Source organism: Anguilla rostrata, chromosome 11, assembly GCF_018555375.3.
Source record: "Anguilla rostrata isolate EN2019 chromosome 11, ASM1855537v3, whole genome shotgun sequence".
Classification (NCBI taxonomy): Eukaryota; Metazoa; Chordata; class Actinopteri; order Anguilliformes; family Anguillidae; genus Anguilla; species Anguilla rostrata.
The window spans coordinates 35,054,062-35,076,575 of NC_057943.1; the positions used below are offsets into that span (position 1 = coordinate 35,054,062).

Below are 22,514 nucleotides of genomic sequence, written 5' to 3' on the forward strand. Positions count from 1 at the left end.
TGAGCGATCATCCGGTTAGGGGTGATACTGTACGGAGAGGAGTAAAACCTACACACGCACACACACGCACGCACGCACACGCACGCACACGCACGCACACACACGCACACACACGCACACGCACGCATACACACACGTGCACAGATGAGTACACGCATCATAAGAGAATCGTGCTTTTGTCCTTTAAATGAACAGCTGTTCGCTCTGCAGTGATGAATATGAGTATGTACCTGGCTGGTCCCCAGAATGTATTTTTAGCGTTTAAAAAAAAAAATAAAAAATTCCTGCAGATGTTCAGAGCACGGCGGCTCAAAAACCCAGACAAAGGCTGGCTTATGATGCTAATTAGCATGCAGTCCCACTGAGCCCCTCCCCTGAGGGTTACCCCCAAAGCCCCCCCCCCCCCCCCCACACACCAGTCTTCACCAGTTACGTTAGCGTAGCGCCAGTCTGTCGTTACACTGTGTTTCTGTGATTTTTATCTCGCCAGCACAAGGACTCACCCGTTTTGCAGGGCCGCTGTGGGGTCATAGGTTAGGGTCACACCTCCCTGTGAACACACACGCACACACAGGCGCGCACACACACACACACACACAGATCGCTGATAAGGCTTTCGTCTGCACACACTGCCTGGCAGCACACTGTCAGTCATTAGAAAGGGCTGCAGTGTGTCGAGCTGCTGTAGCACACTGGTCTCAAACCCAGAGATTCATATCTCCTCACTTACTTTCAGAAAACGCCCGATAACTATGACTATTGGACATGAAAGCTAGCCATGAAAAACATTCCAGAACTGATTGTTCATTTTAATCTGTGAAACGTGCCGCTCATTTAAAAAAATATTATTCATTTCAGCAAATTAAAACACGTGAAATGGTTCAAGGGCAACACATTCCAGTAAAAGTTCAGTACAAGGGCAATATTCCTCACAAAAATGTTGAATTAATTTCAGCGACTGCTGAGCTAAAGCTAATTGAAATAAACCGAAACCCTGAAAACAACGGCGTTGAATTCAACTGACATCCTAGTCTTCTTTTCCCATTTTGGGAAAAATAAAATAATCTGTACAGTGAGAGTCACTAGTGAAGTACAGTGAAGAGATGCAAAGGTCTGCAACCACAGGTCTGTGTCATAAAATGTTCCCCTACTCAGGCACTGCCATTAACAAAGCTGAGCTCTGGCCACTCGACCAAACTGTGAGGTCACAAAGACCAAACTGCTGAGAGCCAATCGGGGGGGCCACGCAGCCCTGCGCGCGTCTGACTGACTGACCGTGTCCCCGTCCCTGGTCCAGGGTCTGCCGTTCTGCAGGTACTTCCCCGGGTTCAGCCGCTTCTTCTGCCCCCCGTCCGCAAACTTGCACAGCAAGGGTTCCGAGGGCACTGCGGAAGACACGTGCGCGTCACACACAGAACCCAGAGTCGGCCAATAGGAACGACTGATCTCACATCGGCTGGATTGAAACCATCCGGCTAGGGAGTTAGCGCAGACACAAGAAAACACGGGTACAGTTACAATTGAAATTTTTTTGTAAAAGTGTCTTGCCTGGTACTCCGGGCGGAGTCTTGATGTATTTGCCATTAAAATGCTGAATTATGGCTTCACACTTCTCTGTGGATTCCATCCTGTGAAGGAAGTTCATTTGGGGGGCTGTTATAACTCTGTGACATCATAAAGTGGGTTCAGTGGATTTCAGTTTAAGAGCTTAGAATCACAGACTTGGGTCACGACCATAACAACCGTCCTTCCAGTGTTCACACCACACAATAACCATACATGTGTGAAATTGTCCAAATTTGAACATTAAAAAGCTTAGGGTGAGTCCTAAGTGTTCAATCACCTAGATGAAGAAAGGACACTTGCATTTTCCCACTTTTGAAATCTTCATGTTCACAAGGATTCTATCCATCCACCAACTCCCACCACCAATCTCCATGTGATGCTATTGCGAGCACCTCCACCGGGGGCAGCAGAGTGCGGGGGGGGGGGGGGGTTACCTGGCAAATCCCACGCCGCGGCTGCTCCCATTGCTGTCCCGCAGAACGCGCGTGGAGATGACCTGGCTGAAGGGCTTCAGCATGGCCTCCAGCTCGTGCTCGTCCATGGAGAGCGGCAGGTTGGAGATGTACAGGTTCGTGGGGTCCTGCTCCTGTTGCTGGGACACAAGAAGGGTGGGGGAGGGATGAGGGCTGTTTGCAGTTTGTTGGTTGTATGCTGTGATGTGTGTTGTGCCTTGGAGTAATGCCCTAATGGCATTTTAACTGTTATGGCTAACAAAGTGGACTTCTGACTTAGTTGGGAACTTCAGAAGGGGGGGGGTATTAAGTGTAAATTAAAAAATAAAAAATAAAAAACATTTTTTCATATGTTAATGACAAATAATTGTGTGTTTTTCAGAGTGGAACAGGACAGCAGGTGGAGATGTGCAGGTTTTGCAGGGCTTGATCCTGTTGCTGGGTGGGGGGTGTTGGGAGGCTGTCAGGGTATTTGATTGTTACCAACCGCTAGGGGTATTTTGGCTTTAAGAAAGAAAACATTTCTGTTAAAATATAAGGGAAGGTTCCCTTAATAGTTTTTTTTTTTTTTTGGAAAACAAAATGGATTCCTACTTATTTGGGTTTATGGAGTAGTGACTGAATTGACATTAGATTCCCCTAAATTCTTCTTTAGAAAACAATAAAAAACGAAATATTTCAGTTAGGTAAGAAATGTGAAATGTCACTTTAAAGATCTTATGGTGATATAAAGGAATCTGCTTCGTTCCCTATTTTAACATAAAATCAAAACCACGCGACTGACTGGCTGCCTGCAGCTAGAGAGAAGACCAGGTACACCGTCAGACAGAGAGAGAGAGGGGGACAGGGAGAGAGAGGGAGACAGGGAGAGAGAGTTGGGGGGGGGGGGGACACAGAAAATGTATTATGCTAGCAGCAAATTATATTATAGCTTTTCACAAACAGAGGGACATATTTATCTGGGTACTGGGTATATTTGTACGCAGTAGATCTGTGTTTATGCGTTCAATTGTATATGTTATTTTCTGTGCTTTTGCACCAGAGGATGTCATGGCAATAAAGTATTTTGAATCTGAACTTGAATTTGAGAGGGAGAGAGCAGGGAAGAAATGGAGGGAGAATGAGAAAGGGAGAGAGAGAGAAAGGGAGGGATAGAGAGAGAAGTGCAGTGCGGCTGTGTTTCAGCTGAACCCCCCCCAGGGAATACCTTTCCTCTCCACAAACACTCCTCCCTGCACAGGGGGACAAGCACATCCTGTGTGTGTGTGTGTGTGTGTGTGTGTGCGCGTGTGTGCGTGGGTGCACGCATGCTTGCAATTTCTGATCAGGTTCAGGTCTGGAAACTGAGATTGACATGACAAAACAAGCATTCTATGGTCAGTTAACCATTTCTTGGTTGTTTTAAAGTTTATTTTAGGTTCTTGGATCCATGTGCAGCTAGCGCCTGTAGGTATTTCGTACAATTTAAGGTACAGAATCATATGAAGAATGCCAGGCCACCCCTGTTGACACACTCGCACACACATACACACACAGACCCACACATTCAGACCTCAAATGGCTACCCCCCCGTGCCCCCCCTCCCAAGTTCCTGCTCCGTCTCATCTCCAGGCTATGTTAGTCGAGCGCTTTGAAGCTTCCTATGGCTGAGAACAACCGAATGGCGAATTACATCCAACACAGCACACAGGCGGAGCGTCAAAACGAGTTCAGCTCTCACCTTGGCCATCTGGGCCTGGACTCCACTGGTCTTCAGTGCGGTCACTGCCTTCTGCGCAGCAGAAGGACTGTCAAAGTCGACAAAACCATACCCTGCAGGGGACACAGGGGGCTCAGTTACTCCCTATACCCTGCAGGGGACTTTTCTGCACCCCGACTAAACACACACCGTGTTAGGGGCCCGATGTTTGGTCAGGCAGTGTAGTTATGACAGGGCGGTTACATCACGTCACACCAGCTGACCCCAGAGATGCAGGGCTCATAGTGCACACACTGGGCACACGGCATGCAGCGTTTCAGCACCCTGTCCTCACACCCCCATAGCATGCCACTGACCTTTGCACTTGTTGGTGGCCTTGTCCAGGATGGCCTTGGTGGACACGATTTTGCCGTATCTGTAAAAACACACGCATCAGCTAAAATGTTTAAAAATAACAAGGAGGGCGGGGTTAAACGGTGCATTGGGAGGAGGTGTGGGGTTACGTGTTGAATGTGGAAGAGAGGCAGAATTAAACAGTGTGTGGAGGGGGGGGGGAGGGGCGGGGTTAAACAGAGTGTGGGGGAAGAGAGGCGGAGTTCAACAGTGTGTGGAGGAAGAGAGGCGGGGATAAACAGTGTGTGGGGGAAGATACAGAATACAGAACCCTTCCAAATACTGTGCTTCATTGCACTTTTCAAAGGCCAGTCTCCTGGCTTTGCCTGCAGTGTAACCTGATTGTTCTCTCTGTCCATCACTATGGCTCCGCCCCCATGGCCTGCTTCCAGCCAATCAGGAGTAGAGCCGAGCCACACCGATACATTTCCTCAGGGATGCTTGTAAACATCCACCCTGTTACTGGCATTCAGACATATCGATTAGGGAACGGCACCAGTGATTTTCTAACATTAAGACCATCTCTGTTATCACATATTTACCTGGGCAGTCCCAGACGCTGGTAAATTTAAGTTTGAAGTTAAAGTGCATTTTACCCAGAGGCCACAAAGACAACAAGAAGAAGAAGAAGAAGAGTTCACATCCCAGCCAGAGCCTTTCTCTGTGGAGTTGCGATGGATTGGCGACCTGTCCCTGTGTGTATTCCTGCCTCTTGTCCAATGCAGGCTGGGATAGGTTCCAGCCCCCTTACTTTACAGGACCGACGGAAAACAAATAAACTCAGCATCGCTTTTAATTTCCTTGGTGAATTTCAGCTGATGCCACCAAGGAAAAGCAATTCCAAGGCCACCGCTATTACCTGAAGGAGCCCTGATCAGCTTCCCTGTTCTAGACAAAGGCGTGCAACTTCAGCATCAAAGAGTGCGGCCAATCAGCTACTTCCTTGGTAATGACATCACAAGGCATCCACCGCATGAGGCCCCCAGCTCCACCCACAGGAGGGACGAGGACAGGTACAAACAGGTGAGCGAGGGGGACACAGCGAAGGGGGAGGAGGAGCAGTGTGAGAGGGGGCGGGTACAGACAGGGGGGCTCAGAAAGTTCCAGAGACGCTGTCTGGAAACAGGCTTTAAAAAGCCTCATTTTATTACCTGTAGAAGGAAATGGGTTGGTGTGTGTGAGAGAGGGAGAAATAGAGAGAGTGCATGGGCAGTGCCAAGCTTTTGGAAAGTCTGGCTTGGCTTGGGTTTTCCACACACACACCTACACACACGCACACACACACCTACACGCACGCACGCACACACACACACAGACACACACACACAGGTGTATAGTACGGTTCATGGCAAGGCTCTTGAACACCTGCAATATTATCAGGCTCCGTCTGGCTCTCCGTCAGATTACGGCTAATTACTCCTCGTCACACAGATTGCACACCATTCCAAAATCCAGAACCCCCCCCTCGCCCCCCAGAGCCCAAATCCTTGCGGCTCAGCTCAGGAAGTGTGAGTTACGGTTCATATACACACAAAGAAATGCTTTCAACAATGAATCATTCCTGAAAAACAAGACCAGGCTGGAGCAGCTCGATTTATAAAAGAGAAACGGGAATATAAGGACCGGTGTCTGTGAATGCTGTGCGTGAACCTACGCATTTCATTACACTGCATGCATTTAACAGACACTCTTATCCAGACAATGTTCTTTACTGAACAAATTCAGGTGAACCCCTTAAACCCCACTTAAAATCCAGGGTTTTTTGTAAGAATCCCCCCCTGACTTAAATAAACCCCATTATCTCCAAAGTTATAAACAGTACAGACAAGAATTCAAAGCATTCAGTGTATTCTGTGTGTGCATGTGTGAGGTCTATATGGACAGACTGTATGGTGTGTGTTACTGAGTATCTGAGAGAATTAATACTGTGAATAACAATTTTAGGGCCGTGAGTAGATTAATAGTATGTGAGTGTATTAACATTGAGAACGTGAGTGTAATGATATTGAAGATAAGAGCATAGGAATATTGGGTATGTCAGAGTAGCAATATTGAGGATGTGATACTAGGGATGTGAGAGTAGCAATATTGAGGATGTGAGTGTAGTAATATTGAGGATGTGAGTGCAGTAATATTGAGGATGTGAGTGCAGTACTATCGAGGATGTGAGTGCAGTAATATCGAGGATGTGAGTGCAGTAATATTGAGGATGTGAGTGCAGTAATATTGAGGATGTGAGTGCAGTACTATTGAGGATGTGAGTGCAGTACTATTGAGGATGTGAGTGCAGTAATATCGAGGATGTGAGTGCAGTAATATTAAGGATGTGAGTGCAGATATATTGAGGATGTGAGTGCAGTACTATTGAGGATGTGAGTGCAGTAATATTGAGGGTTTGAGAGCAGTAGTACTGCTGTGTAGAAGCAGCTGTGTATTTCCAGCCTGCAGGAAGAGGGGTCAGATCAGGACAAGTGCCCCCCCCCCCCCCCTTTTGGCCTTTCCTCCCCTTTCCTGGGCCCCTCCCAGCCTCTTTTCCCCTCTCCTCGCTCCTTCCCTCCCTCTCTACGCTCCTTTAGCTCCACCTCTCTGAACTCCTCCTTTCCCTCTCTCCCCTGTCTTCCTTCCTTGACTCTCACAGGTTTTTCACATGTTTTTAGCAGATCCTTTTCAGTTTTACACTGACCTCTCCCTCCACCACTGTAGCCCCACATGCTCAGTTTGTGTACCCATGTTCTGTACACACCTCTGTATTTGACCTCACTCACTGGCATTTGGCATCTCATGATAACCACGAGCCTGGCAGAGATAAACCTGCAAGAGCCACCCCCCCACCCCCCCAACCTCCATAACCCCCCGGAGCCCAGCATAATGTCCTGAGGAACGCATTCTGCTCTCTGATTGGGTGTGTGAAACCCCCGCTGGTTTTCTGATGACTCAAAACTTCCATGCATACATTACCTCAGTTCGAGCACCACAAGCATTCCACCAGTGATCTACAGTAGAAATACAAACTTATGGCACATCCCCTATTGTCTGCACAATGTAAATACAGCTGTTTATATATAAATCCATCTAAGCAAAAAGCTAGAAAGGTCTTTGATTCACCAACAAATAGGCAACCGGGAATATAAGCACATTTTTTGACCGGGCAAAGATGTCATTTTTTTTAGCACATGGACCCACTTCTAAGCTTTAAGGCGGTAACAGCTTCACAAATGCATCTCCACAAAGGCAAGAGAGATCCCATTGGCTAACATGGTGTGCGCCAATCAAAAAAGAGGAAAGAACCCATTTAAATATATCAGTCAAGAAATAGCAAGTTAGAGAAGAGAGCCACGTCACTCACGGCTGACATAGCTTGACCAGGTCCTGGTCTGTGGTCCCCGGGTGAAGACCACGGATGTACAGGTTGGTTCTACTCAGCTGTTCCCCTCCCCCGTTGCTGCTGTTGCTGCTGCTGTTGGTATTGGGACTGGGCAGCGCCATCTGCTGGTGGGAAGACACATAGGCCTGCTGCAGGGGCAAAAAAAGGAAAACCGGAAGTTTAGGATTTGGTATTCATCTGATATTTGAATATTCTAAAGCTCTCCGAAAACAATTTTAAACAATCCAACCCTGTTATTTCTCCCCCAGACATGGTAGACAAAACTCAGGTCTGTGCGATTAAGACCTTTTTGTGAACAGACTTGCACACAGGAACCGGACGTCTGACCAATTATAGCCCGTCTGTCACCAGGTGGATATATAACCGCCCCTCTTTTTAAACTTCTCCTCTTCTCTCATACAGCCAGGCCCTTTGTAAAAGAGACTTAGTCCTTTTCACCTGAAGAGCACATTTCAGTTTTAAATGGTTCCTCTAGTCTGCCCTTTCCACCTCAGCTCATTTTTAATAAGAGGCCGTGATCTGTATGTTTCCCCCAGCTGAGCTGCGCAGTCACTCTGCAGTCCCCCATCTGAGCTGCGCAGTCACTCTGCAGTCCCCCAGCTGAGCTGCGCAGTCACTCTGCAGTCCACCAGCTGAGCTGCGCAGTCACTCTGCAGTCCCCCAGCTGAGCTGCGCAGTCACTCTGCAGTCCCCCAGCTGAGCTGCGCAGTCACTCTGCAGTCCCCCAGCTGAGCTGCGCAGTCACTCTGCAGTCCCCCAGCTGAGCTGCGCAGTCACTCTGCAGTCCCCCAGCTGAGCTGTGCAGTCACTCTTCAGTCCCCCAGCTGAGCTGCGCAGTCACTCTTCAGTCCCCCAGCTGAGCTGTGCAGTCACGCAAGTGCAGACACCCAACAAGACCCATCAACCTAAGCCCGCCCCCTTCCCTCACTACCAGACACAACCAATACTGGGGAAGGATGTGATACCCGGTCACAGGGCGTGTCCGCACTGGTGCCCAGCACCTTAGCAGGATGAACCACCGGAAGCCCTATAACTCCCACTGGAAGTTAAATAACAGGTTAAGAAATAAGAGTAGCAAGAATGGTGGGAAATGCTGTGTGTCAGACAGACACACATCCTCCACTGCTCTCACAGCCAATCCTCCATCTTCTCTCCTCACCAGCTGCAGCGGACAAGTAGCGAGGCTTAAGAATGTTCTTAACTAAACATTCTAATGCTGATGTAACAATCACTTCTGGTAACTGAATGCAATGGAGTTTTAGAACACTGACTTTCATTCCAAAAGACCTGCTCTTCAAAGGGTTAAGACACTGCCAGGTTCACGGCTTTGCCGTTCTTGTTCATTTCTGCAGGCCGGTTTCATTTGTGTGGCTCTCCAGGCTTTCCAGCGCTACACTACAGAGTTTTTTTTAAGGGTTTTTCCTCTTCTCTGTGAGGTGGGATGCAGCTGCAGCGGCCATGTTTAACAGCAGCTCTTCAGAGCGCGGTGAAGGTGAGGCTAACTGGCGCGCCGTGGCAGGAGACGACGCTAACCCTTCGCGCTAACCCGGCTCCGTCTTCCTGCAGGGTCGCCCAGCACAGCGAGGCGACCCAGACTTCTTTCACTTCTGCTTTCGGATATTTCCAGCGAGTGACATCATTCACACTCAAATAGCTCAAAAGTCATCGCCTCATCATCCCTGATCTTCTCCCTTTTTTTGAGGTGATAGTTCACAGACGTTTTTTCAAAATAGTATTTTAGTTTTTGTGTATTCATTTTACTGGGTTTTTATATACAACAAAGAAACAAACAAAGAATTCTTCACAAGTTTAAGTTTAGAAGGACCTGCTGGCTCTAGAATGGAAGTAAAGGGGCATTCAGGGTTTTTGCGGTTTAATGCAAGAAATTACACTCCAAAGCACCCTGTACAGTGACATTAAGCCTATCGCATGTGTATATTACCTGATTACTCTTCAATATTTATTTTATTTATTTATTATCCTTTATTTAACCAGGAAGGTCCCACTGAGATACAATATCTCTTCTGCCAGGGAGTCCTGGTAAAGATGGCAGCAGAAAAGTAAAAGTTTCATATTAAAAACATACCAAAAAAAAAACAAAAAAAAACAGACATACAAGGATCAGGAGCTAAAAGGCACTTGTTGTTTTGCTTAATATTGTTTTTGGATGGAACTATTTCCTATGATACAGCCTGAGATTGTAGCACTTAAGAAAAGCACCAACATGATATATAACTGGGTATTTATGTACATAAATGTGAACAAATGGTTGTACAAACTGCTCTGGGGTTATTTAAAGTTTATGTTCTTGCTTCAAACCACAAAGTCCAAAAAGCCCCCATACCAGCCGTTATAAAAACAGCAGATCATAAGAAACTTCTAAATCTACAATATCCTTCATATCACACAAAAACAGTCCAGGCCAATCCAGAACATCCACTAAAACTGAACTAATATAAAAACTCCAGTAAGTGAACCGCTCCTTTAGATCTGTCAGGCCACATGCTATCCCCTGAGTCTCTGCTTGAGAAGACTTCTTTTTTAGCCATAATCTTGACTCCGCCATTTCCTAAAAGACTTGCGTCAAAGCGGGATTTTTTGTCTATTCAGCAAAAAGCCCCTGCCTCTCCTTCTTCCTCTTCCTCCCTCGTGCACATTTTTGCATCCACTGCAATCCCTCATCAACACAGACACACAAAGCATAGTTTACTTGGCTTAGAAATTTTTCAAGCTGTTATTCAAACAGATTATTAAAAATAAATATTTGTGCACTAATTCTGACGTTCATTCTCAGGTAAAGGTGAGGTTTGCAGGTAAGATTAGTGCTCAGGTAAAAGTGAGGATTGTGTTCAGGTAAAGGTGAGGATGATGCTCAGGTAAGGATGAGGATTGTGAACAAGTATAGATGAGGATTGTGCTCAGGTAAAGATGAGGATGGTGCTCAGGTAAAAGTGAGGATGGTGCTCAGGTAAAGGTAAGAATGGTGATCAGGTAATGGTGAGGATGGTGCTCAGGTAAAGGCGAGGATGGTGCTCAGGTAAAGGCGAGGATGGTGCTCAGGTAAAGGTGAGGATGGTGCTCAGGCAAAGGTGAGGATCGCCGTGTGAAGGCATGCGTGTCCAGCGTGCAGAAACATGGCTTCTTTAGGTCCTGAACCAGCGGCACTGCCAGAGTAAGTCTGTCCCCAGTTTGCTGTGGGAGGCTGCAGTTTGGAATACCGGGCTGCCTGAAGTCAGCCTCACACACAGCACATTCCTGTATGATAAGGAGGGCACAACATTCCAGCCCAGACACGTTCCCCATCGCCGGCTGGGACCCCCACAGACTGCGGCTCTCCTACAAAAGCCACAGGCTCTTCCCCTGGCACCAGCAGCACCTCATGAGCCCTTTCACTGCAGCTTAAGAAAACAGCGGGCGAGCCTTCGCGTTTGTAAGGCGTCCAAAGTGATTTCAGGAACCGTGTTCACTGTGTCACTGTGTTTCTGCTGACACTTATAGCAAGGCAGCACAATGAACTGTGAACTGACCTTTAACTCACGCCTCGCAAACAAACAGCCTCCTCGTGATCATGCACAAGCTGTCCGGTTTTTGTTCCTATTTTTTTTTATTTTAAAGCTGCTGGCATGGAAGCTTGGTGAGGCCAATTTTCCCTAAAAGATTACAAGCATATTTTTTTCATGTACTCAAGCAAGTCATTTCAATAATATTGAAAAATCTACACTCATTTCATGTGAATCCCATTAGAACTGAACACTGATTAAAAGTGAATAAGCACCAGACAGCTATCCATCCCCCTTCCAAAAATCTTCAGGCTTTAGTAGAATGATAGGCTACAGACATTAATAAATAATTAAGATAAATGCTTTATTTAGCCATGCTGGGAAACCAAGAGATGGAAATAGATGAAGCTAGGCTACATCTTAAAACTTATGGCCTGAGTGACTTATGGCCACTAAATGAAGTTAACCATTCGTTACACTTGACAGTGGTTCTAAACCAAAACAATTTAAAAAGCATGACGGCGACAATTAAGAACCCAAACGCACAGTGCACACTGGAGAAAACATACGGCTTCTCCATTTCCTCCGATTTGCCATTGTATGGATCCTGACAAGCATCAAAGGCATAGGCTAGCCCAAAATAATTCCAACATAAAAATTCCACTGTGACAAACATTAGAGGACGCAATAGGCCCAAACACACAGTTGCTTCGCACTTACCCTTACTAAGCAATTTATGATTTTAGAATATATCATAAATTTAAATATGATCTGCTGGCGAGTACTTGTTTGCTCGTATAAACACATCACCCCTAGCGGTAACACCCTTACAGACAGAGCATGCAGGCAGATTATGTGCATTATTGTGCGTGATGTGTGAATATGCCTTTACTGTGTGCAAACCCTTGCTAAGAGTATGAGTGGTGTTCTGTGTAGGCACAGAAACAGGTAAACAGAGGTACAGGAACATGTAAGCAGAGCTACAGAAACAGATACACAGGTACAGGAACATATAGATATAGGTACGGACACAGGTAGATTAAGATTAAGATATAAGTAGAGGTAGAAGAGGAACGGCTCTGCATCACGTTTATATAACACGCCTGCCAGTGCTCACAGATAATCCACCCTGACGCACAGCCAGGTGTACAGCAGAGACCTGGGGGGGGGAAGGGGGAGGGGCTGAATGATGATGTGACAGAGACAGCAGGTGTAGGAACCCAGAGGGGTAAAAAGACAGGTGAGACCAGGACAATGTACCGGAGAGAACTCATGGGAAACGCAGCATGTAAACACACTGTACACACATCCTGAGCACGCACACACACACACACACACACACACACACACACACACACACACACACACCACACACAACACCCACACACAAACACACACACACACATACAGTGCCCTCCAAATCTATGTTGAGGATAAGAGTGAAATTAGTCATCTTTACTATATACATTTGGATTTGAGAATAAAAATTGAATGTGACAGTACAGACAATCAGCTTTTATTTCATATTTAGATATGTTTATATTCACTCCCCCCCCCCCCCCATTTTCAGCTGTGCAAAATTAAGTTGGATGACCTTACAAAGAAATCAAAGCAATTAAGTCAATAACTGCATTACGTTTAAGACCCACTGACATCAGCAAATGTTTGCTGTTTTCTTTGGAAATGGCTTTCCAGGCCTTCACTGCAGCTGCTTGCAGCTGATCTTTGTTTCAAGGGTTTTCCTTCTTCAGTCTTCAGCAAGGGAAATGCATGCTCCATGCTCACTTTGAATCAGTTGACTGAAATGGACAGTACAAAACTTGACGAATGCTTTGGTTTCATAGGCAGTATGTTTGAGGTCATTGTCTTGCTGCAGGCCATTGTCTCCTCCAATGAGGTTGGAGGAATTTATTTGTACGTAGGCAAACAAAATCAGTCAGCGCACTTCCAAATTCATCTTACTGCTGCCATCCTCCATTACATCATCAGTAAAGATGAGTGAGCCTCTTCCAGAAGCAACCTCACATGCCTCAGCCATGACACTACCGCCTCCACATGGTTTATTGCTTTTGCAAGACTTGGCAAACTGTTGCACTTGATGGGGCCCGCTTCTCTGTTCTCCCAGCTCACACACTAGCTGCTGTTCAGCCATGATTAGCACTGTCGTCTTCAAGATGCGCAAATCTAGCAATTCCAACACGTGCCTGATGGACTGGTCCAACTTCTGGGGCACTTTAAGACCACGATCGCACCCTTATCCGCCCATCCAAACTCACAATCCACCCCCGGTTTGCAATCGCAGATTCACCTTTTCTCACCTCTCCCCTAGAACACTATCCACCGCTCCATCTTTACCTCTCCTCTAGAACACTATCCACCCCTCCGTCTTTACCTCTCCCCTAGAACACTATCCACCCCTCCGTCTTTACCTCTCCCCAGAACACTATCCACTGCTCCATCTTTACCTCTCCCCAGAACACTATCCACCCCTCCGTCTTTACCTCTCCCCAGAACACTATCCACCCCTCCGTATTTACCTCTACCCAGAACACTATCCACACCTCCGTATTTACCTCTACCCAGAACACTATCCACCCCTCCGTCTTTACCTCTCCCCTAGAACACTATCCACCCTTCCATCTTTACCTCTCCCCTAGAACACTATCCACCCCTCCATCTTTACCTCTCCCCAGAACACTATCCACCCCCCTGTCTTTACCTCTCCCCAGAACACTATCCACCGCTCCATCTTTACCTCTCCCCAGAACACTATCCACCCCTCTGTCTTTACCTCTCCCCTAGAACACTATCCACCCCTCCATCTTTACCTCTCCCCAGAACACTATCCACCCCTCCATCTTTACCTCTCCCCTAGAACACTATCCACCGCTCCATCTTTACCTCTCCCCAGAACACTATCCACCGCTCCATCTTTACATCTCCCCTAGAACACTATCCACCCCTCCGTCTTTACCTCTCCCCTAGAACACTATCCACCCCTCCGTCTTTACCTCTCCCCTAGAACACTATCCACCCCTCCGTCTTTACCTCTCCCCTAGAACACTATCCACCCCTCCGTCTTTACCTCTCCCCTAGAACACTATCCACCCCTCCATCTTTACCTCTCCCCAGAACACTATCCACTCCTCCGTCTTTACCTCTCCCCTAGAACACTATCCACCCCTCCATCTTTACCTCTCCCCTAGAACACTATCCACCGCTCCATCTTTACCTCTCCCCAGAACACTATCCACCCCTCCGTCTTTACCTCTCCCCAGAACACTATCCACCACTCCATCTTTACCTCTCCCCAGAACACTATCCACCCCTCTGTCTTTACCTCTCCCCTAGAACACTATCCACCCCTCCATCTTTACCTCTCCCCTAGAACACTACCCACGCCTCTGTCTTTACCGAGAAAACATCTGCACAGACATTTCAGAGATTGAGGAAAGGCAGGAGTTTCACAGAAAGAGAAAAGGAGGAATGGAGGAGGGGAAAGGAAACGTGGGGGGAGGGGTTCCTGGAAAGCAGAGTTTTATTAATAACAAGAATTCTCCTCTCCCCACACTTCCCTCCTCCCAGCGTAGAGCTGGAGGTCTAAATGTGGGGTTTTACTCCCCCCCCAACTGTGTAAGTGAAACACTTTTCACTACCATCCCCCCTCCCAACTCCAACTACTCTACTTCCCAAAAATCAAACACGCCCCTCGGTCATGAGCCAATTGTTTGAGGCCAGAATTCCAGGAATTCCAAGGCATTAATCCCTGCAATTCGAGCCGGGCCCAGGCGGAGAGGCAGGGGTGGGGAGGGGGGCAATGAAGGAGTAGGTTAGCGCTTTCCGTGTTTATTTATGTAAGGTTTTCATTAATTCATCAACATTTTTATAGTATTTTTAATGCATGAATACACCATATAATCTACAGTGCCAGAAACCTGCAGCCTAAGACCTTGGGGAAGGCCTTAAGGTGGTTCTGAGAATACTTGTGGGTTGAAACCAAGCCAGGAGACTCCATGGCAGCTGCCTAACATGTTGCTTACCACTGACCAGTAAAAACCAGTGCTGTGTTCTTGTGCATGGATGCACTCCCACAGCTCCAACCATGCCAGCACCTACTCCTGACTGCACCAGTACTGACTCCCAGTCACACCAGTACCCACTCCTCACTGCAGCCAGCAGTACCCACTCCTGACTGCACCAGTACCCACTCCTGACTGCACCAATACCCACTCCTGACCACACCAGTACAGAATCCTGACCGCACCAGTACAGAATCCTGACTGCACCAGTACCGACTCCTGACCACACCAGTACTGACTCCTCACTGCACCAGTACTCACTCCTGACCGCACCATTACAGAATCCTGACTGCACCAGTACCGACTCCTGACCGCACCAGTACCAACTCCTGACCACACCAGTACTGACTCCTGACTGCACCAGTACTGACTCCTGACTGCACCAGTACCCACTCCTGACTGCACCAGTACTGACTCCTGACTGCACCAGTACCCACTCCTGACTGCACCAGTACAGAATCCTGACTGCGCCAGTACCCACTCCTGACTGCACCAGTACAGAATCCTGACTGCACCAGTACTGACTCCTGACTGCACCAGTACTGACTCCTGACTGCACCAGTACCCACTCCTGACTGCACCAGTACCCACTCCTGACTGCACCAGTACTGACTCCTGACTGCACCAGTACCCACTCCTGACTGCACCAGTACTGACTCCTGAGAGGGAGGGAAACTGATGACACAGAAACCAAGAACTGAACCCGGAGACTGTGAAACCCCTTCTCCCCTGCCGAAGTTCAACCACTGTGAGACACTGCAGTTCCTTTTGTGTAAAATAATGACTCACTCATCTATAAAAACTCACACTTGAGGGCAAAACAAATTAATAATATCAATTATCTGTTGTTGCATGCAGGGTTATTGGGCTCACCTTCATGAATATTGATGCAGAAGAAATTAGAATGAGAAAAAAAAAAAATTTTATGACACATGATAAATTTTATTTTCATCCTTTTGTTAATTCACAAGACATAACCACATCCAATTCAAAAATGCAATGAGAGCTAGTGACCTTACAGCAGAGCGTTTGAATAACCGAATACTGTGATCCTCCATGGAGATAGTCTGAGCTGGATACAGTTACGGGACAGGCCCCTTGTCCCAGCTTGTAACCTGGCTTTAAGCACAAGCCCACTCTCGGGGGGTGGGGGGTGGGGGGGTGTTTGCACGCGGGTCCTCGTTTGTGGGTAACACACGTTTAAAGCCAATCTGTCAGGGTTTCCGTCATCGGGTGAACATCAGCCTGCTGTCGAGACGCCTCCGAACCGGTTCTCCCGCTTCTGACTGACAGGGAATTGTGGGTACGGCCTGCGCTTGGCCCAAAAATCACTGCGCTCAAACACTGTTTAAAGCTGGTTTCCCGGGAGACCGTGTGGCCCCAGTCCGTAGGCGAGCTGACTTCCAACCCAAATACGAACCCCCTCAGGCGACAGGAGGGGGATTCCCCGCCATGACGCTATCTGTATTGTGACCCCCACTGTTGCCTCTCTGCTTCCCCTTTGTCAAAATGAAGCAAAAAAAAAAGAAAAAAATACATAAGGAGGATGACCTATCTGCTGTCTTTTTTTGTTGTGGGTGTGTCTTCGAAGCTTAGAAATGAAGGCGCACACCCAGGGGCCACTGCTGCTTGTGCTTCTGTGTGTGATTCTTTACAAGGGGGCCCTGATCTCACCAATATTACCGTGACATTACAGCGCCGGAGCAATAGCATAAAAGTATTACTGATACTTGTCATCCCTTACGAAAAGGGTCCCAAACCACTGGCTCTTGACTCTGTTCTCATTTTGAAATCAACAAGCCAATTAAGACCCAAGCCAGGTGAGGTGAGTGACCTTTGCAATCCATTGCCTTTCTTTATGCTTTCCCCCCTTTTTCTCCCCAGTTTGGAATCCTCAGATCATATTCATCACCGACTGACTTGGGAGGGCAAGGACAAGCTTGAGCTCTCCTCCAAAGGACGTGAGGTCAGCTGCGGCTTCTTACCTCACCGCTGTCTGCAAGTAGGCAGGTCAGTGGCGCACGACAACACACTGCCATCCCAGCCGACAGAAGCACTCCCATCACTGGGCAACAATAGCACCAACTGTGGGAGTTGTCAACCACAGTCCGCAGTGGTACAGGCTGGATTCAGTACCAGCTTCTGAGGTCCATCCACGCACTAGACCAGCGCCTTAACAGAACGAGCCACCCAGCAGATCAATTCAGGGCTGAGTAACAACAAAAACCAGCCTACTAGGACCAAGGGTTCAGGAGCCCATTACTTTCCAGGGCAATGGACAGCATTTCCATGTTCAGCAGTTTGAGCCATTCCAGGTCCCACTAAAAGCATGCTACTGTACTGAATGGAGTACACACCAATAGTAGGAGAGCCTAAATGCCAATAGCCGGGCTCCAAACAGCAACCGGACTGGTTTCTTGTGAAACCTGGAATGGCACAGACTGCTATGTACTAAGATCGTAATGAACAACGCTTCTTTGGTAGAGGACATTAGGCGGCTTGAAGAGGGGGGGCATGGTTAGTATTAGCCAATCCAGATAGGAAACTGCAGCTTACAACCCATCTGGTTTTGAGATGACCTCCCTCATAATGAAACGACTCACTTTCCTGGAATCGTCTACCATCTTCTGTCTCCTGAGCGAGCGATGGGAGAGAGACAGAGAGAGAGAGTGACAGAGAGACAGAGCAACAGAGAGACAGAGAGAGAGAGAGAGAGAGAGACAGAGACAGAGAGAGAGAGAGAGAGAGAGAGAGAGGGCAGTTACGAGCTCAACGCTGAAGCACCCCGTTTCTACCCCTGGTCCCCAGCGAGGAACAGGAACCGGCCCTCAGGCTCCACGTGTGGAGTAACACCCTGGTCTCACCGCACCTGCTCACCCTTTCAGCCTGTCCTCTCACCCTCGTTTCACCGAGTCCATAAATCCGCTTCTGAACACGCTCTCTCTATTCTCTCTCTCCCTCCGCCCAGCCGTTGTCCAAATACAAAAGCAGAGAATTACCTCTTATTCCTCAGGCCCTCCAAAGCCCCCATCCTGCAGTCCTTTAAAGCCCTTTTACATTTTGCTAAACAAAGGAAATTGTTGCCCTGAAGCTAATTAACTAATTTATTTAATTAGAGCTCAGACTGAAATGCAATGGGGACTTAACACCTCCCAGCCCTCCCAGCAAGGACTGCAGCTGAAACCCCTGATATATGGGTCTGGAATTCTACTAGAAGTAAAATAAACTTCAAAAATAAAAGCAGGTCTACGAGAAAATATAACATGTCAGCCTCTGTGGATTTCTAGATGGATTCTTCCTGGGCTGAACTTCTGCCCGATTTCAGAATCGCAAGCCAGTGGATCACACAGTACATCAACAGTCCTTTAATCGGGAACATCCGTTTTTTGCCCAAATAACAAGTGTAATCTATGTCGCCAACACAGAGGGAGTATCATGTTATAGGCGGGGTGGGGGGGTTGGGGGTTGGGTGGGCAGATTCCTTTCTGTCTCCGGTTGTAGGGTGTTACACAATTGTGTATTCCTCCCTATAAATACCAATGCTATCATACCCTTTTTTTTTGACAAACCACACGTTTCCATTCTCACCCAAAAGGGGAGAGGTTTCGCGCACAGATACAGATGATAGGAAGAGTCCGACAAAACCTAATCTGTGCTGTAGGTAGCCTGAAAGAGCTGGTGACGTAGACGGTTAATTACATGTTCCTCGAATGCCTGGAATGTCGAGGCAGGCCGCCTGATGCGCGCGTTTCTCGCTCGGGTGTTCGCGCGAAGGAGCGCACACTGTGCGTCTGACATTATCCATCTCTGCGATCGCATTTCCACGGCCTTATAAATCAGATTCACGGTGTGGAAAAACAAAACAGAACTGAACATACAAATTGAACGACCCAGTGCGTGGGAAGGACAGCGCTGCCAAACACTTAGGGGAAAACATAGGCTAGATATTAGTCATGATTTGAAAAGCAGATCGCATGTTTTTTTTAAGCATTACGCCGCTTCATTACGTTCGGGAAGTGACATTGCCTTGTCTCAACTGAAACCATATGATGACCACAGGCAATTATTCAAATTATTCTATCGGTATATTAATCGCCACCTTATCAGTCAAAAGAACCAAGACGAACAACTCTTTCTGAAGGGAAGCGTGGACGTTTAGTCAACGAGCAGTCGCGCAGCAGGATAAAATAACTTTTACTAATGTTTCGAAGCATTGGGCCATTTGGGTTTTTCACAGTGAAAATGTATTCATTGATTACAGTGTATTCGTCTTAATTTAATCAGGAACATTTCGGCCGAATTCAACCAAAATTATGACTATGAAAGACTACGTTTTCTAGTCAGGAAAAAAAAACTTTCGCCACATAAATCGAGATGCCTAGCCTATTTTGTTTGCAACTATTCCGTATCATTACAGATAGCTTTTTTTAGTTTGTGACATGACATAATTGCGTAATGTCTTATAAGTTATTCGATCCGCAAATAAATCTGCAGCCTATATTTCTTTTAGAAGCCTATAAGGCTAGTTAAACTTTGCGAACTATCAAAGTTCTGAAATGGCTTGGGTTCCGCATAAGCAAATGTATGGCAACGATAAAGGCCTTACCGTTAATTATACAAAACGGTAACGTTCACAAATACTTGGAATGGAACCGTTTTCTCAGATGACTCTGCACGTGTATGTTTTTATGTGAAAAAAGCTTTTGGAATGTAGATATCTAGACAACATAGACAAGCCTACGGTTTTGATCAATACGCAGTTTTATTCCTGCAACTCCAGGCACTAAGGTGTTTTCATCCCATGAGCTAAGTTGCTAAACAAAGCCAGCGCTATTTTGAAGCCGCTCAAAACACACCATAAAACCCAAAAGTAAACAATAGGGGGAAAAAACAAGGGCCTTGTGTGTTGTGGAGCTTGAATTTATGTCCAAATTGAAATTGTTGCTGAAAATGAAACCTTTAATCTAAATAATGCGTAAGCAACCGAACAAATGTTAAAATTGTAACATTTCTGTCTTTGATTAGGAAAAATGAACAATTCTCCCCATCACTGATCGTTGCTGTGCCATTCCTATTCGTAATTCCGGCAAGAAATTATCGTGTCCCGTCATCGCAATGGGATATTTTAGGGGTGGGGCGATTCGCTTGACTAAAAAAACTTTGGCAAACTTATGTATTCTGCGAAAACGCGATTCTTTCTCACCTTCAAAGGCACCGCCGTTCGTGGTGCGAAGCGGGCTAGTAATCGATTACTTTAAGCTCGCAAACAATTCCTTCTGCTTCCATTACGACCACAACCCCCACCCTTCGGCAGGCTAATGAGCTATATTATTTACACCATTCGCTTTACAACTTCATTCCGTTTAAGTCACTTTCTGTTGACAGACACGAAAACCCCGAAAACACGCAAAGATCCGAACGGGGCTATAAAAGCGTATGGAACAGCAACATGTAAATGTTCATACTAGGCTACTGTATAAGCTTCAGAGGCTACAGAACGGTACAGTAGCGTGAGCGGCTGCGGTCTCCAGTCGATCGCTAGCTGGATACACTGCTACGAGTAGGCTACTGAAGTTGCTTTTCTGTACGCTCCGCGTTCAAGGACACTGCAGCTTAAAGTCACACAGTCGTACTGCCTCAACAGATACAGGAATGAGCTCCCGTTTACCGGCCATGAGCGATAGAAGGATGCGAGTCGCAAGGTTGCATTACCTTTTTGCTGTTTCTACTGTTATAGCCGTTGTATGGGTTGACTCCTGTCCTTGGTGGAACGGAGAGCAGCATTTTACAGTCCTAGCTATGTCCGGAGTGGCGAATGCAGCCAAGGCAGTCAGCTGACGTCAGCTCGGGAAACTCGGTTTGGAATATGGGAAAGCGATTTGGGGTACTGCTGTCTCCGCTGCTGCCGCCGCCGAAAAGCACCTTTAGACACGCCTGATTTACAAAGCGCACAGCCAAAGCCATGCACTCTGTTCACTGAATGGACTCTTGTAAATACTAAGAGCGTTTCTTCAGACAGGACATTTAACGGGCTTTTTTTTTTGCCTCGGCGAAAAGTCAACTCTTTCGAATCTGATTGGCCTCAACAGCCCATATGACGCATCTAAGCCTATCAGAAATGAATTTATTAAGCGCATTCGTTGAATAAAACATCTCATTTGTACTGTAGTTTTTGCTGGTAATATTGTGATTAAGTCAGTGTGTAGAATACATCCTACTCGACTTGGTTTTTCAATTTACAAGTCGTCTCTTGAGCGGTGTAGCGCTACGGAAAGGCGGAACTTCAGGCGCTGTACATTTATTTTTAGATAATTAATAAAGAGTACTGGCCTATAGGGCTACTGGCTGGAGGGAAGGAATGGGCTAATGTGCTGGCCTATCCACAACGTTATGATGAAGCAGCCGTCTTTGTTGAGGGGCACGTGTTTGATTTTAAAAGGCTTTTATTAATGGAGAAAATAGTGAAGTATTGATTATGATATTCAAGTACAAAACAACTGTCTGACCCAGCCCTGGTTTTTTCTGAAATAGTGAAATAGCAGTTGATTTCTCCGGATGGAGATAAGTCTTAATAAACCTCTCTGTCACTCTGATTATTGTTCAAATTCTGTACTTGTGTCAATATTTCAATATTCATCTCCATTTCCATAGTTTGCTAATTGTTGTAAATAAATATGCTAGTAGTACGGATTTGACCAGTGTTTGCAGGCGTTATGTGTGTCACGCGCAAATGAACGGCGCACTCAGGGACAGAAGTTTTGACAACAGGCTTCAGCGAACCCTGTATTGCAGCCTTTCAGTTGGTGGTAACAGTGTTTGGGAAACCAACAGGCATGTTGCTAAGCAACGTAACACCTCCCTGACGTCCTGACTTTAGCCTCAGTGCGCACTGATTAGCCCCTTGGGCAGTGTGTGTGCGCGGGAGTGTGTAGTCTTCTCTCTGTGTATTTTTACCATAGTACTGTCTGTATCACCGTGAAAACAAGTAATATAATTACTTTGACCGATAAAAGTCGCTTCATAGCTTGTTCTTTCAGATAAAAAGTAGGCGAGAAGATTGAGGGGTGGTGAAAACCACAAATCCACTCCAGCCATTTTTTTAAAAACTCATGAGTTAAATTTCATTTTATGGATTGACTGAAACTGAAATGACACTGCTCCTAACCCTGCATTTCTGACACCGCATCATGGTTATTCTTCGAGGTGCTAAAGTGCTTCATTCATTTGCGTGAAAAACGTAGGCGTGAAGTTTAGACATATATGTTCACTTTTTGTTTACGTTTCAGTGTTCCAATAACTGAAACCTTGTTTTCTGTACAGCCTCATAATCTAGAGAGTGCTGGCAGAGAAATGTCCGAGTTTAGTCCTTGTCGGAGTTCGTCTGGTTGATGCAATCGTTTTGCTTTTCAAAATAAACATAGCAGCTGATTGCGCGTGTTT

The 22,514-nt window shown here is 46.7% G+C and overlaps 1 protein-coding gene across 1 annotated transcript in view; it reads right to left on the reverse strand.

Moving 5' to 3' along the window:
• LOC135234713 (RNA-binding motif, single-stranded-interacting protein 2-like) overlaps positions 1–21,095 on the reverse strand; it is a 22,979-nt gene extending 1,884 nt beyond the window's left edge. Inside the window, exons 1-9 of the mRNA XM_064299578.1 lie at positions 20,787–21,095; positions 7,457–7,623; positions 4,074–4,132; positions 3,739–3,830; positions 2,001–2,158; positions 1,549–1,628; positions 1,276–1,385; positions 504–550; positions 1–48 (exon numbers count right to left, since the gene is read on the reverse strand). The exon at positions 1–48 is cut by the window's left edge and continues 46 nt beyond it. Coding sequence (XP_064155648.1) covers positions 1–48; positions 504–550; positions 1,276–1,385; positions 1,549–1,628; positions 2,001–2,158; positions 3,739–3,830; positions 4,074–4,132; positions 7,457–7,623; positions 20,787–20,858 — 833 coding nt within the window. The 5' untranslated portion in view covers positions 20,859–21,095. The remainder of the gene's footprint in view (positions 49–503; positions 551–1,275; positions 1,386–1,548; positions 1,629–2,000; positions 2,159–3,738; positions 3,831–4,073; positions 4,133–7,456; positions 7,624–20,786) is intronic.
• Between the last annotated feature and the right edge of the window lie 1,419 nt (positions 21,096–22,514).